The sequence below is a fragment of the Hyperolius riggenbachi genome, chromosome 3, assembly GCF_040937935.1.
Source record: "Hyperolius riggenbachi isolate aHypRig1 chromosome 3, aHypRig1.pri, whole genome shotgun sequence".
Classification (NCBI taxonomy): domain Eukaryota; kingdom Metazoa; phylum Chordata; class Amphibia; order Anura; family Hyperoliidae; genus Hyperolius; species Hyperolius riggenbachi.
Genome location: NC_090648.1, coordinates 255,542,390 through 255,557,403, shown reverse-complemented (window position 1 = coordinate 255,557,403; position 15,014 = coordinate 255,542,390). Strand labels below are relative to the sequence as shown.

The 15,014-nt window shown below is 38.7% G+C and overlaps 1 protein-coding gene across 9 annotated transcripts in view; it reads right to left on the bottom strand.

The window, feature by feature from the left end:
- The window catches only part of CACNA2D1 (calcium voltage-gated channel auxiliary subunit alpha2delta 1), an 846,695-nt gene that overhangs the window by 51,695 nt on the left and 779,986 nt on the right, over positions 1-15,014 (bottom strand). For all 9 annotated transcript variants that reach the window (XM_068276177.1, XM_068276179.1, XM_068276181.1 and 6 more), the window contains 3 exons: positions 7,521-7,605; positions 6,069-6,131; positions 4,214-4,317 (listed from right to left, as the gene is read on the bottom strand). In XM_068276177.1, the coding sequence (XP_068132278.1) occupies positions 4,214-4,317; positions 6,069-6,131; positions 7,521-7,605 (252 nt within the window). The remainder of the gene's footprint in view (positions 1-4,213; positions 4,318-6,068; positions 6,132-7,520; positions 7,606-15,014) is intronic.

Below are 15,014 nucleotides of genomic sequence, written 5' to 3'. Positions count from 1 at the left end.
CTATCACCATAAATTGTGACTATAACTGTATTCTGTACCATAAGAAAGCCCATTTGATATACTTCCTGGACACTTTTGCTCCACATGGATTAAATATTGAGCTGAAATTGAATGTCTTCTTGTAAGAAGCACAAGGGGTGATATTTATTAAAATGTTTTTGTCATTATATAGCTACAGGCTATGCTGTTGCTGTCACTTAGGAGGCTGCTCAGTGGTGGTTGCTGAGCAACCAAATAGTATTTAGCTACTGCATGACCAGCAGCACCCACACTTTGACAAAGGTCCACTTGACTGAAGAGTGTTGGTGGGAGTGGCCAATGCATGCACATATGCCACCACCGGTTCCCCCATGCTTTGCCTGGAAGGTGTATTACTGATCGCCGAGGAGCTCCATGGATGGCACTATCCACATGGTGTAGAGCTTTTGCTAGCTGAAGGGGTCAGGTGCGGTAAGAAGTTTGATTGCAAGCAAAGTTCTCTGCTACATCCCTATGGCCGCTAGGTATAAGCCAGAGACCACCAACGTTTGCTGTAACACTTGGCATTGGAAGAGCTTAACAGCACATTCGCTTTATTTGCCTGACATTGTCCTAGTTACAAGTTGTGCACTCCAGCTAGTGGACATACAATCTATACAACTGCGGGGTTCCCCATCCAAGACACATGGGTGACAGAAAGTGGGCGATGCATGCACGATATGCATGTTTTGAGTGACAACTTGTCTATGTTTTAATCTTTTGTAATCTATGTGAAGTTTTACAATGATTTATTAAGTGCTAAACTTTAACTTTTATAAAGGCACTTACTTTTTCATTTTGGTACTATAAAAATATAGAAGTTTTGAATCAAGATGATACCCTTTATTGTAGATTGTAAGCTCACAAGGGCAGGGTCATCCTGCTAATGTTTACTGTTTTTGTAACAATTTTTGTGCTGCTTGGAACTCTGCTGTACATTTGTTAGTTGTATCTATGTTCCCCTTGTCATCTTATTGTGCTTTGTAAAGCGAGACAAAATGTATGAATTGGTTCAAAACTGTAAATTAATGTTTAAACAAGGATTAAAATTTTATTGTGCAGATACAATGGGTTTTAAATGCCATAATTCTTTTTAGCCTACAACAAATTTTGCATGTACCCTGACCAGGTCATTTTTTAACTTTGAATTTACTATATCTTTGCATCATACTGAGTCTATGGTGTGTGATGTTTAAGCAAACAAATGGTTTTATCTATTTGTCATAAATTAGCTAACATCCTTGAGAGACCCTCCTTATTTTGTAATTAAGGCTTCCTATGACATTTATTTATGTTTACAGAACAATGCATCTCCTTTTAATGTCAAATGTACAGTGGCTTGCAAAAGTATTCGGCCCCCTTGAAGTTTTCCACATTTTGTAACATTACTGCCACAAACATGAATCAATTTTATTGGAATTCCACATGAAAGAGCAATACAAAGTGGTGTACACGTGAGAATTGTAATGATAATCATACATGATTCCAAACATTTTTTACAAATCAATAACTGTAAAGTGGAGGGTGCATAATTATTCAGCCCCCTTTGGTCTGAGTGCAGTCCGTTGCCCATAGACTTTGCCTGATGAGTGCTAATTACTAAATAGAGTGCACCTGTGTGTAATCTAATGTCAGTACAAATACAGCTGCTCTGTGATGGCCTCAGAGGTTGTCTAAGAGAATATTGGGAGCAACAACACCATGTAGTCCAAAGAACACACCAGAAAGGTCAGGGATAAAGTTATTGAGAAATTTAAAGCAGGCTTAGGCTACAAAAAGAATTCCAAAGCCTTGAACATCCCATGGAGCACGGTTCAAGCGATCATTCAGAAATGGGAGTATGGCACAACTGTAAACCTACCAAGACAAGGCCATCCACCTAAACTCACAGGCTGAACAAGGAGAACGCTGATCAGAAATGCAGTCAAGAGGCCCATGGTGACTCTGGACGAGGTGCAGAGATCTACAGCTCAGGTGGGGGAATCTGTCCATAGGACAACTATTAGTCGTGCACTGCACAAAGTTGGCCTTTATGGAAGAGTGGCAAGAAGAAAGCCATTGTTAACAAAAAAACATAAGAAGTCCCGTTTGCAGTTTGCCACAAGGCATGTGGGGGACACAGCAAACGTGGAAAAAGGTGCTCTGATCTGATGAAACCAAAATTGAACTTTTTGGCCAAAATGCAAAACTCTATGTGTGGCGGAAGACTAACTCTGCACATCACTCAGAACACACCATCCCCACTGTTAAATATGGTGGTGGCAGCATCATGCTCTGGGGGTGCTTCTCTTCAGCAGGGACAGGGAAGCTGGTCAGAGTTGATGGGAAGATGGATGGAGCCAAATACAGGGCAATCTTGGAAGAAAACCTCTTGGAGTCTGCAAAAGACTTGAAACTGGGGCGGAGGTTCGCATTCCAGCAGGACAACGACCCTAAACATAAAGCCAGGGCAACAATGGAAGGGTTTGAAACAAAACATATCCAAGTGTTAGAATGGTCCAGTCAAAGTCCAGATCTAAATCCAATCGAGAATCTGTGGCAATATCTGAAAACTGCTGTTCACAAGCGCCGTCCATCTAATCTGACTGAACTGGTGCTGTTTTGCAAAGAAGAATGGGCAAGGATTTCAGTCTCTAGATGTGCAAAGCTGGTAGAGACATACCCTAAAAGACTGACAGATGTAATTGCAGCAAAAGGTGGTTCTACAAAGTATTGACTCAGGGGGCTGACTAATTACACACGCCCCACTTTGCAGTTATTGATTTGTAAAAAAATGTTTGGAATCATGTATGATTTTCGTTCCACTTCTCACGTGTACACCACTTTGTATTGGTCTTTCATGTGGAATTCGAATAAAATTGATTCATGTTTGTGGCAGTAATGTGACAAAATGTGGAAAACTTCAAGGGGACAAATACTTTTGCAAACCACTGTATGTGTGCTCTAAATGATGTGAGTATACAGGAATAAGGTCTGAGGAAGGCTTCATAGCTGAAAGCTTACTCCATTTCTTCTAAGTTAGCAAATAAATGGTACCCTCCTGATTCAAAAAACGTTCTTTTACTGATGGCTAACACAGCACAATACGCCACTGCTACTACTATAAAAATATAAACATTTTAAAGGGTTTGAAAACTTTCAAGGTCCACTGTAAGTACAAAAAGTAATGACTCAATGTTTATTTTAAAATATAAAATACATGTAGAAAATATGATTTGATAAAGCCAAAAATAGACCTTAAACCTATTTAGGTAGATCATTACATTTTTTACCATTGTTATAAAAGTACATGAAAGTAAAGAAACATCTACCACACTAAATAAATACAGTACATTATTTTCTCACTGCTTTCCCAAAAAAATAAGATCTAATATAACAATATACTTTTTGAACAGTCTTTTAGGAAAATAAAAAGTGTGTGTACCTTTTTTTTTTTTACCTAGAAACATTACTGACCTATTGCCAGTTAGTACAATTAGTTGTGAGATATTCTGCCAGACTTTCTTTTATTTAGCATTGTTATACTACTTTAATTTAAATTCAGGATTTACATGATTTGCAAATCATCATTAGCGTTTGTTCCTAATTACACAGTGTGACAATGTTTTGGGAAATGAAGTTGTATAATATTTTTAAAGCTTGCACATTCAGTCTATGGAGATAGCCAAAACCTGTTCTGCTTTAACTGATGGCTAACACAGAAACACATGGATGGAGACATAATTGAGATTTGCAGTGAAAACTGAAGAGTTTTCAAAGTGATCATATCAGTTAGTATGGGAAGAAAAAAGTAATTCAATGGTGCCCATACATGGTACAATTTTTTTCCAGCCAAACTTACCATTTCTATGTAGTATAAGGGTAAATTAAGTGAATACACTGAAATGATAATTTAGGCAGTTCCCTTATATTACATAGAAGTGGTAAGATTGGATGAAAAAACTTGTACCATGTATGGGCACCATAAGAGAGGATCCTTCGTTAAGGGACATTCTTAGTAAAATCCCAAAATAAAATTCATAGTATTTACCTAAAAAGCAAATATGTTTTGTGTGAAAGCTTAGTATACAAAATCAATAAGCAAAATGGAAACTATCCATAACTCTAAAAACTCTCTTGATTTACTTATACAAGTCCTTTTAACCAAACTCCGACTAAGTCATCTTTTACAATCTAAAGAGTACCATAAACTTACTGTTAAAATAAGGAGCTGTAAACACATAATTGTCATTATCCAAGCTTCTCTTGTAGAAACTTTCATCATATGTTTCAGGATCTTCAAACCAGTACTCCCCAGCACTGAAAGAAAGAAATGTTAACAAAAAAACACATAAATGCAACTATGTAGATTTGAAGGCAGATTTTCGAACTTGCAAAGTTCCTATTACTACACTAGGAATTTATCCTGCAAATGTTGTACTGAATGTTCAAAGCCAGACAAGTAGGAGCTGGCTTTCATTATTAGAGCTTTGTTCTCAAACAAAATGTATAAGGATTTTTTTTAGCACAACATCAGATTATTCCATGTGTGAACTCTGAATTTTTGGAACTGTTAGGTATGTTTTAAAGGACATTTGACTCCATTACAATATAATATTTGTAAAATGTAGACTTTTTTTTAACACTTTAAATAAACAAAATCACTTTCTGGGAGCTCCACCTGTTGGTTTTACTGGTAAAGTTTTGTGAGTAAAATACAGTCCCTGTTAACTGTTCTAGTAAACAAGGCTTTAACATTACAAAAGGAGTTACAATTATATTGTTCTCTGTGGATCTGTGGATAATTTTACTACACCACAGTAAAACAATTTGTATTTTTTTACAAAACTTACCAGTCAAACCAGCAAGTGGAGCTCCCAGCAAATATCCCCATTTAATTTGTATTGTTGTGTCTTACTGGTAAAATACCTTTCAAAATAAAGTTTTCTTATTAACCTGCTCAATAAAAAAATGTCTACATCATTTTCAACCACTATACATTGAGTATACAGAATTTCAATTGTTCACAATATTTTAAAAACTATATTTATAGGACCACTGTTGCAAAAAATGTAAAATACACGTGTACAAAAAGTACATTTCTCCCAGATTTAACTGCAGTATACATTGCTTTTTTCTATGGTCATGTCAATTACAGTAAAAAGTAACAATCTGACATATCGGACATATTGGTTTTGGAACAGTCCATCAACTATGGGGGATTCTTAGGCTTTTCTTGATTTTCAAAAATATTTACTGAATTTACTGAAGTATTTACTGAATGGCAGTTGCTCAGTCCAACTGCCAAAATAGTGTACACATAAGTAGGCAGGCTGGTCAACATCTTCGTTGAGATCTTTTCCAGGGAGTGCTTCTGTAAAGAATAAAGGAGATACTGAAAATCTTCCATGAAGAGATTGACTAGTCCAAAACCTGTCAGATTTTTTACTGCCTACTGTAAGTCGTAGCAACATAGGAAAAAGTAACTAATGGCCTCATTCATGTTACAGTTGTTTTAATGCAGTGTATCCAGAAAGCAGCATGAGCCCTATTCCTAACTTAAGGAAAAAAACAAAGATGATTTACTACATACAAAACAGTTTAAGTAAAAGTGCCAGATGATTGCAAAAGATCATATCAAGGTAGATTTTCTTATAGTATAAACAAACTTTAAAAGTGAATCGCCATAAACTACGGAATCAGAATAATATTGTGGTTCAACACAAAATAACCTTATCAAAAACGTTTCAAAAGGAAAGCTGAGAATCATTTCCTACAGAGAAAATCAACTCCAGACATGTGAGCACAATCCAAGTACCAATAGTCTCCTCCACAAAAACACAATTTATAACCAAGGTAATTGCTATTCCTCCAGGCATGTTAGTACTCAGGAGTTAGGTAGCATTTAGACAGGGCCAATCACTGCTTATTCGCACCATGGGCGATGAATGATGACCGTCATATATCCAATTCAAACTGAAATTAATTGACAACAGTATATTTAAATATTTTATGTAATATATTTTATAATATTATATACTGTACCTAAAGGATTATTAGCTCTAAATTACCTTTTTGGATACACCCTAGTGATTCCACCATCTGTGACCACAAATCTTGCAACGACCCCTTTTCTGGATAAAAAGAAAAATAATAAACAATTGGCACTTTATTAATATAAACACAATTTGCTATAAGCATGCCACATTTTCAGCTTTAAGGAAGCTCAAAAATAAATGATCCTGGAAATCTCAAGCCCCAAAACAGTGTGAAAAAAGGGGATTTTATTTGTAAATACCTATTAATTATGGTAAAAGAGAAGAGACAATTTCAATCCTCACTTTCAAACTGCTGGTTCTGAGGGTGGGGCTACTATATTGCTAGTATGTAACATACATAGTAAACTTTGCAGACCAACACAGATGTAAAAGGCTAGGCTGCAGCTAGCAGAGATATAAATTACTGTGTGGAGAAAGGTAGGAAATGGCTTCTGCATTGATTGCCTGTCCATTTTTTGTTATTTAAAATATGGTACATAATTTTTAATACAATATTTATAAAGAAATAGGCAACATAGGCTAGGAGAGATGTGTGTGTGTATATGTGTGTGTATTTATTTGTTTGGGGAAGATGGGGTACCCCGGGCTCAGTTTTGCTGAGCTTAGAGTAGTGCTATTATTATTTACTGCATACTAGTCCATATACCTAACTAGCTGAATTGCTTATAGTGAACTCCAGGTAAGAGTGACATGGAGGCTGCCATATTTATTTTCTTGTAAACATTGCCAGTTACCTGGCAGTTAAAACCCTGGAACATGCATATGGCTAATCCAGTAAAACCTGAGTCAGCTGATTCGAGTACCTGATCTGCTGCATGCTTGATTAGGGCCAATGGCTAAAATTATTAGAGGCTGAGGATCAGGAGGACTGCCAGGCAACTAGTATTGTTTAAAAAGAAGTAAATATGGCAGCCTCCATATTCCTCTCACCTCGGGTTCCCTTTAAGGGATATTTAAAGCAAAAAGTCAAGTCTCACTCTCTACACTAGTAGACCATGTTTGAAAATAATCGGATTAAAAGGCATTTGATAAGATGTGAAAATATCACTTTAGGATAAAATGTGAATTGTATTGGGCCCATTGTGTGGCGAACTTAAAATAAGATTGTAGTGCTAAAATAATTGGTAGAGTTCCAGGCAAGGTTTAGAGTGTATGATGTCCATGTATTCATATATCATGCACTGAGCATGATGCAAGAATGTCACCCTATCACCCCTCACTTGGACCAGTTGGAAAGGCTCACAGAGTTTTGCAGTAGTGCAGAGGTGTCTTTTTTTTAGTTTGTTTAAATAGAAACTGCTTCAACAAATCAGTTCAAACATACAGTACCAGGATTTTATAACCCAAATTTTGACTTTAAAATTTAAGGCAAGACAAAAACAACTTCCAAGCTCACATAACGGCTAACTTAGTTTTAGACTACCTGAAGAAACATATTTAAGTATACTCAGCCATTAAACTTACGGTAATGGACCTTTCCAATGGTTCTGAACAAGATCATACGTAAACCCTGCATCCAGCAATGCTCTGTTAATCAACTCTTTGTTACCTGTTAAAATAAGGATTATGTAAATATTCTAATCAAAAAACCCTCTGAGATATAAATAAAGTAGTCTCAGTTATCCAGCGCCAACTGGGATTGGCTGATGCTGGATAAGTGTGCTTTATGGTTATTTGAGACTTAATGTTAAAAATAGGCTGCATTGATACAGTACTATGCCCCACTCTCTCTCTCTCTCTCTCTCTCTCTCTCTCTCTCTCTCTCTCTCTCTCTCTCTCTCTCTCTATATATATATATATATATATATATATAGAGAGAGAGAGAGAGAGAGAGAGAGATACCATGAACACTGTACACTGTATTAAATGTTAACATACAGTACTTGGAAGTATATTAGCCTTGGGAGAGCAAGGGAACTCGGTCTTTAAGAACAGCAGAGCCCACAAACAGCCTAAGAAGTTGGCCTTCACCTCTGAGAGTACTGCTGGCGATTTGTGCTGCACTGCTGGTTGGTTTAGACTGCTGGTTAGTTCTGTATAACTGGGACTCTACTGTATAAAAAGTACAAGCATTACTAAATTAATGCAAGTATTTGTTGTCAATGTGTAGTTTTCCTTGTGCATAAAATTAATTGAAAGATAAAAACTGATTATTGAAAGGTTTATTCTGCTTCAATTTTTAAAATGTAGCACCAATGTGTTTTGGTAGACCATGTTACTGTGGTTTTAAAGAAAATGCTACGAGCAATGTATGGAATAGTGTTGAACAGATCATTCTGCCTCAACCAGTCATCACATTGAACTGGCTAATCCTTAGCTACTGGGCAAGTTAATACTTAAAGTGAACCCGAGGTGAAAATAAACGAATGAGATAATTGTATTTACCCTCCTACTCCTAAAAATTACTGTTTTAGATATCCCATGGTTTTATTTTATATTTAAACATTTACAAAGTAAAATTCATGTTCTGTTGTCTGTGCTCAGTGGCAGCTTATTACGTGTCCCTGAATGAAAATACATGAATTATTTACTCTTTTCGATCTCACTCTGTTCTCAGAAATTGTATTCTGAAAGGTAAACATTTATTGGCTGCAATTTGCTTATCAGTGATGTTGACTATATACCCAACAAGGTACCAACAAGACAGAAGCTTGAATGTCTCTTCCATGCCTAAAAATGTACGCTTTTCGACAACAAAATAAAACAGGTAAAACAGCCTAGTTATTAATATGTTTTGCTCTGTACATACACATATCTATCTCATCATGTCCCATGTCACCTCAGGTATATTTTAAAGTACAGCTGAAGCAAGAGGGATATGGAGGCTGCCATATTTATTTCCTTTTAAACAATGCCAGTTGCCCGGCTGTCCTACTGATCTTCTGCCTGTGGCTGGATAGTGTAATGGTTAAGGGCTCTGCCTCTGACCTGGGAGACCAGGGTTCGAATTTCGGCTCTGCCTGTTCAGTAACCCTGCACCTATTCAGTAGGAGACCTTTAGCAAGTCTCCCTAACACTGCTACCAGGGCCGGTTTAAGCAACAATGGGGCCCCAGGGCAAAATAAACCTGGGGGGCCCCCCCAACATATACCCCGGAACAAATAAACCTGGGGGGCCCCCCCAACATATACTCTCTCTCTCTATATATAGAGAGAGAGAGAGAGAGAGAGAGAGAGAGAGAGAGATACCATGAACACTGTACACTGTATTAAATGTTAACATACAGTACTTGGAAGTATATTAGCCTTGGGAGAGCAAGGGAACTCGGTCTTTAAGAACAGCAGAGCCCACAAACAGCCTAAGAAGTTGGCCTTCACCTCTGAGAGTACTGCTGGCGATTTGTGCTGCACTGCTGGTTGGTTTAGACTGCTGGTTAGTTCTGTATAACTGGGACTCTACTGTATAAAAAGTACAAGCATTACTAAATTAATGCAAGTATTTGTTGTCAATGTGTAGTTTTCCTTGTGCATAAAATTAATTGAAAGATAAAAACTGATTATTGAAAGGTTTATTCTGCTTCAATTTTTAAAATGTAGCACCAATGTGTTTTGGTAGACCATGTTACTGTGGTTTTAAAGAAAATGCTACGAGCAATGTATGGAATAGTGTTGAACAGATCATTCTGCCTCAACCAGTCATCACATTGAACTGGCTAATCCTTAGCTACTGGGCAAGTTAATACTTAAAGTGAACCCGAGGTGAAAATAAACGAATGAGATAATTGTATTTACCCTCCTACTCCTAAAAATTACTGTTTTAGATATCCCATGGTTTTATTTTATATTTAAACATTTACAAAGTAAAATTCATGTTCTGTTGTCTGTGCTCAGTGGCAGCTTATTACGTGTCCCTGAATGAAAATACATGAATTATTTACTCTTTTCGATCTCACTCTGTTCTCAGAAATTGTATTCTGAAAGGTAAACATTTATTGGCTGCAATTTGCTTATCAGTGATGTTGACTATATACCCAACAAGGTACCAACAAGACAGAAGCTTGAATGTCTCTTCCATGCCTAAAAATGTACGCTTTTCGACAACAAAATAAAACAGGTAAAACAGCCTAGTTATTAATATGTTTTGCTCTGTACATACACATATCTATCTCATCATGTCCCATGTCACCTCAGGTATATTTTAAAGTACAGCTGAAGCAAGAGGGATATGGAGGCTGCCATATTTATTTCCTTTTAAACAATGCCAGTTGCCCGGCTGTCCTACTGATCTTCTGCCTGTGGCTGGATAGTGTAATGGTTAAGGGCTCTGCCTCTGACCTGGGAGACCAGGGTTCGAATTTCGGCTCTGCCTGTTCAGTAACCCTGCACCTATTCAGTAGGAGACCTTTAGCAAGTCTCCCTAACACTGCTACCAGGGCCGGTTTAAGCAACAATGGGGCCCCAGGGCAAAATAAACCTGGGGGGCCCCCCCAACATATACCCCGGAACAAAAATCGGCATTAGGGGACCTTTTTTGCAGCTGGTATAGTCAGGGTGTGAAGTCCCAATCGGTCAGAGCTCCACATTCTGGCTATCCCAGCCTGCATGAGGGACAAGGGGTTAAAAAGTTTCAGGAGGGGGACCCCACATAATTAAAAAAAAAAAAATTCCCACACTCTAAACATAAAAAAAATTGGGGAAATAGGAAAAAATGCCAGGGATCTTCATACAGCCATATTGCGGCTGTATAGCGATCCCTGGCCAAAGCGCTGCGGCTGCGTATAGACCCCCTGGAAACCCCGTCAGGAAATTTATTGCGCTTTCGTTTGATGCATGTAAAATTACACTACCGTTAGGTCTGCTACTAAAAGTGACATTTACCAAATTTAAAACTATAATTTTTTCCTTCTAAACTTTAAAATCGATTTTCTCAAAAACTATAAGGTCTTTTTGAAAAAAATTTTCCTCTTATTCCTAATGATCTCCTTAACATATCCTGCAAATTTAGGGTTTCTAGCATTTAAGGTGGATTTGCTATTAACCATTAAAGTCGGCAGGTTTTTAAATGTTTTTTTTTTTCCTTTGAAACTTTAAAATCGATTTTCTCAAAAACTATAAGGCCGATTTGAATTTTTTTTCCTCTTGTAGCCACTGGGGGCCCCTACAAGCTCTGGGGCCCTGGGGCAGCTGCCTCCTTTGCCTTAATGGTAGCGCCGGCCCTGACTGCTACTGCCTATATAGCGCGCCCTAGAGGCTGCTGCTCTGGCGCTTTGAGTCCGCCAGGAGAAAAGCGAGATATAAATGTTATTTGTCTTGTCTTGTCTTGTCTGCCTCTAATGCTTTAGCCATAGACCCTGAACAAGCATAGGCAGATCAGGTGTTTCTGTCATTATTGTCAAATCTGACAAGATTAGCTGCGTGCTTATTTCTCGTGTTATTCAGACACTCTTGCAGCCAAATATATCAGCAGGACTGCCAGGCAACGGGTATTGTTTAAAAGGAAATAACATAACATTACTTTCTAAACAATCAAATTTTCAGCACCTGCAAAAAAACGGATTGCTAGGTAGGTCATAGTAAAATCATCCAGTGAACCTGTGGCCAGAATAAATGAAAGCAGCAGGTTTGATCTCTGCAGCTCAATGGTTTGTTATGAGTGATTATTAAGCATGGTGTGAATAGATGACATTACTGCTTTAAGTGAGGATCATCATATCTATCATAGATCTCATATCTATTTTGCCTTTCCTGATACTCCATTTTTACATCTTTATCCCACATATTCCTTGGAAACAGTTTATTCCAATGTTAATTAACGTAAAAAGGTTGAAGAGGAAATATCAAGTAAACACCATAACTAAACAGTATTCCTTCAAATGTCTTGGAGAAATTGGAAAGATACAATTTTAAGGTCACTGGGAGATTCTATCTCAAAATGTGGTAATAAATACACACAAGGATGCAGGCTCTACAGATCATATAAAATACAAAGAATATTCTTGATTTTGTACTTCAAAGGAACCACTAAGTACCTTTTTGGCATAATGATATTCACATTTAATGGACGTCTCTTGAAGCTTTAATATATACTTATACCATTCAGTAGTGTGGGATAATGAAGAGAGGTTCCACAGTTAAGTCATTTAACTAGAGATTGATGAATGTGCATGCTTCTCTGTAGTAAAAGGATTAAAACACTATATAAATATAACAAAAGTGGAACTCTAACCCAAGTTTTAGATTTAAGTTTTATTTTGAGATTCAGATTGAGCTATAAAGTATCTTTATATTTATTTGTTTATATTGTGTTTCCTTCTGTTTCACTTCTTGCCACATTAGGAAGAGGGCAAATTATCTAACAAGGACAACAACAATAATAAAAAAAGACCACTTTGCCAGAAAGAAAAAAAAAATGATGTTAAGGCTATTTGTTAAAAGGTAAATTATAGTATTTTTTTTAATTAAAGAGAACCCGAGGTGGCATTTCATTACGTTAGTGGGGCACAGAGGCTGGTTGGGCACACTAACACCAGCCTCTGTTGCCCCATCGTGTGCCTCAAAGACCCCCCTGCTCGCCGCTATAGCTCCCGTAGTGCTGGCGACACGCAGCACGTCGCCAGCACAATGTTTACCCTAGCGCTGTCAGCGCCGCTCCCCCGCCTCCTTCACATCACCGCTACCCGCCCGCGTCCCTTCCCTCCTATCAGCGAGAGGGAAGGGACGCGGGCGGGTAGCGGCAATGCGAAGGGGGCGGGGGAGCGGCGCTGACAGACAGCGCTAGGGTAAACATTGTGCTGGCGACGCGCTGCATGTCGCCAGCACTATGGGAGCTATAGCGGCGAGCAGGGGGGTCTTTGAGGCACACGATGGGGCAACAGAGGCTGGTGTTAGTGTGCCCAACCAGCCTCTGTGCCCCACTAACGTAATGAAATGCCACCTCGGGTTCTCTTTAAGTAAATCCTGCTATATGCAATCAAACTCTCTCCTGACTTGATGAAAATGAAACATTAGATATGTACTTCTATTTTTAATACAGCACTTCCAGGCTACAAGAACTGGAACTTTTCATAGAAGTATTTACTGCTTGCTACATGGTCAGTATGCAGGGTGGGGGTAGACAGATCATGTGCTCTGCATGGATACATATGCTAAGGCAGGGCTCCCCAACATTTTCGGCCCAGGAACCGGGATTTAGAAAATTGGATAGGGAACAGGGTTATGGTGCTGAACATGGAAAACCATTGGGCCTGTGTTATGTAGCTCCCCTCCCAGGTTAGGTAGCTAGATGTTCCCCCAGTGTTATGCAGCACCCCCCCTCAGGTTAGGTAGCTAGATGGGTCCCCAGTGTTATGTTGCCCACTCCCAGGTTAGGTAGCCAGAGGTTTCAAGTTTCCACGTAAATTAAATTACTTATGTACCCAGCATTATTCTCTTTCAAGGGGGACAAATTCCCAGAGTTAAATGGTAAAAAATACGGGAGAAACACATAAAGACCTTCAAAAATGTATATTTTTGAATTTCTCTTGTGTCTTTTTTTCATTATCATCCCACATCATGATCTCATACTGAGTGTCCCATTTGTTCTTATCCTGACCCACAAGTGTCTTGATCGTCATTGATCTACGGTGTTTGCAGAGTCCAGATTAAAATTTACCCCAATAACCCATTTGTTCTGTTGCTCGGTCCTCACAATGCTACTGATAGTTATTGGCTGCAGGGACTTGAAGTTTGAATTTCCTGCCTATGAGCCCCAACCATAATTGACCTCTCTCACCCAGGCCACTGCTACTTTAGTCCGATGTCACTGGGACGAAGGCTTCGGGCCATCTCCACAAAGACGGCTACAATAATACAATAACATTTGTAAAGCGCTTTTCTCCCATAGGACTCAAAGTGCATCTAGGCATAGTAATTCCTTCTTTCCCTCAGCCGTCAGCCTCCTGAACTCCCTCCACATACTCCCACCAGGGCACCCCCACGACATATAGAACTGTCATGGACAGAGCCAACTGCTGCTCTAGTATGTAAACTGTAAATGCAAATGAAATGTGCAATGTAAATGCAATTGAAATGCAATGTACCCGGCTGCTACTGACATGTGTAATTGTAAATTTCTGTTCCTGTTGCTCTATGCTATCGATTGATGTCCCTTCTGAGCCAAATGTACTGTGCCAAACCCAATTCCGGGCATGACCCAGTCATGCTTGGCAATTCCGGGCATGACCCAGTCATGCTTGGCGAAATAAACGATTCCTGATTCCTTCATCATAGTAGACATAACAGTATGGGAATTCTCAGAGGACAACTCAAACTTGTGAACTCCCTAGTCCAATCTCTATCTACTATAATGTCTATTCCGCTTCGCTGTAAATCATGCTAAATGTGACTTGGTAGAAATGTCCTCCCACATCCCAAAAGTAGTATTAGATACATTAGACTATATCTTTAATAAGGATGAGACTATAAGCTCCTCTGAGGGACAGTTAAAGATGTGGCTATGTACTCTTTAACCACTTTACCCCTACGCATACGAATTTCTCCGTCCCTTATTTCATCCTTTAACCCCCAGGGATGGAGAAATCCGTACTTTCTGCGCTCCCGCCGCTGCCCGCGCTCCCGCTCGCTTTAGTGCGCACTCCCGCCGCAAACATGCCACTCGCCCGGAGATCAATGAACGGGAAAATCCATTCCCGTTTATTGATCTAAGCCCCGCAATGATCCGCTGCTGCTCCGCTGAGCAGCGCGATCATTGTGAGAAAAAAACAAACTCCCAGCCTCCTACTACTTCCTGCAAGCGTCTGGAAGGACCCTAAAGCATGTTTTACATGCAAATAAACTAGTTTTACACAAAAAATTAACTCCTTACCTCCCACACTCCCCAATTTTTTTTTTTTTGTAATTAAAAAAAAAATAAAAAAATTTAAAATTAAAAAAAATACATAAACAGTTACCTTAGGGACTGAACTTTTTAAATATTTATGTCAAGAGGGTATAACACTGTTACTTTATAAACTATGGGCTT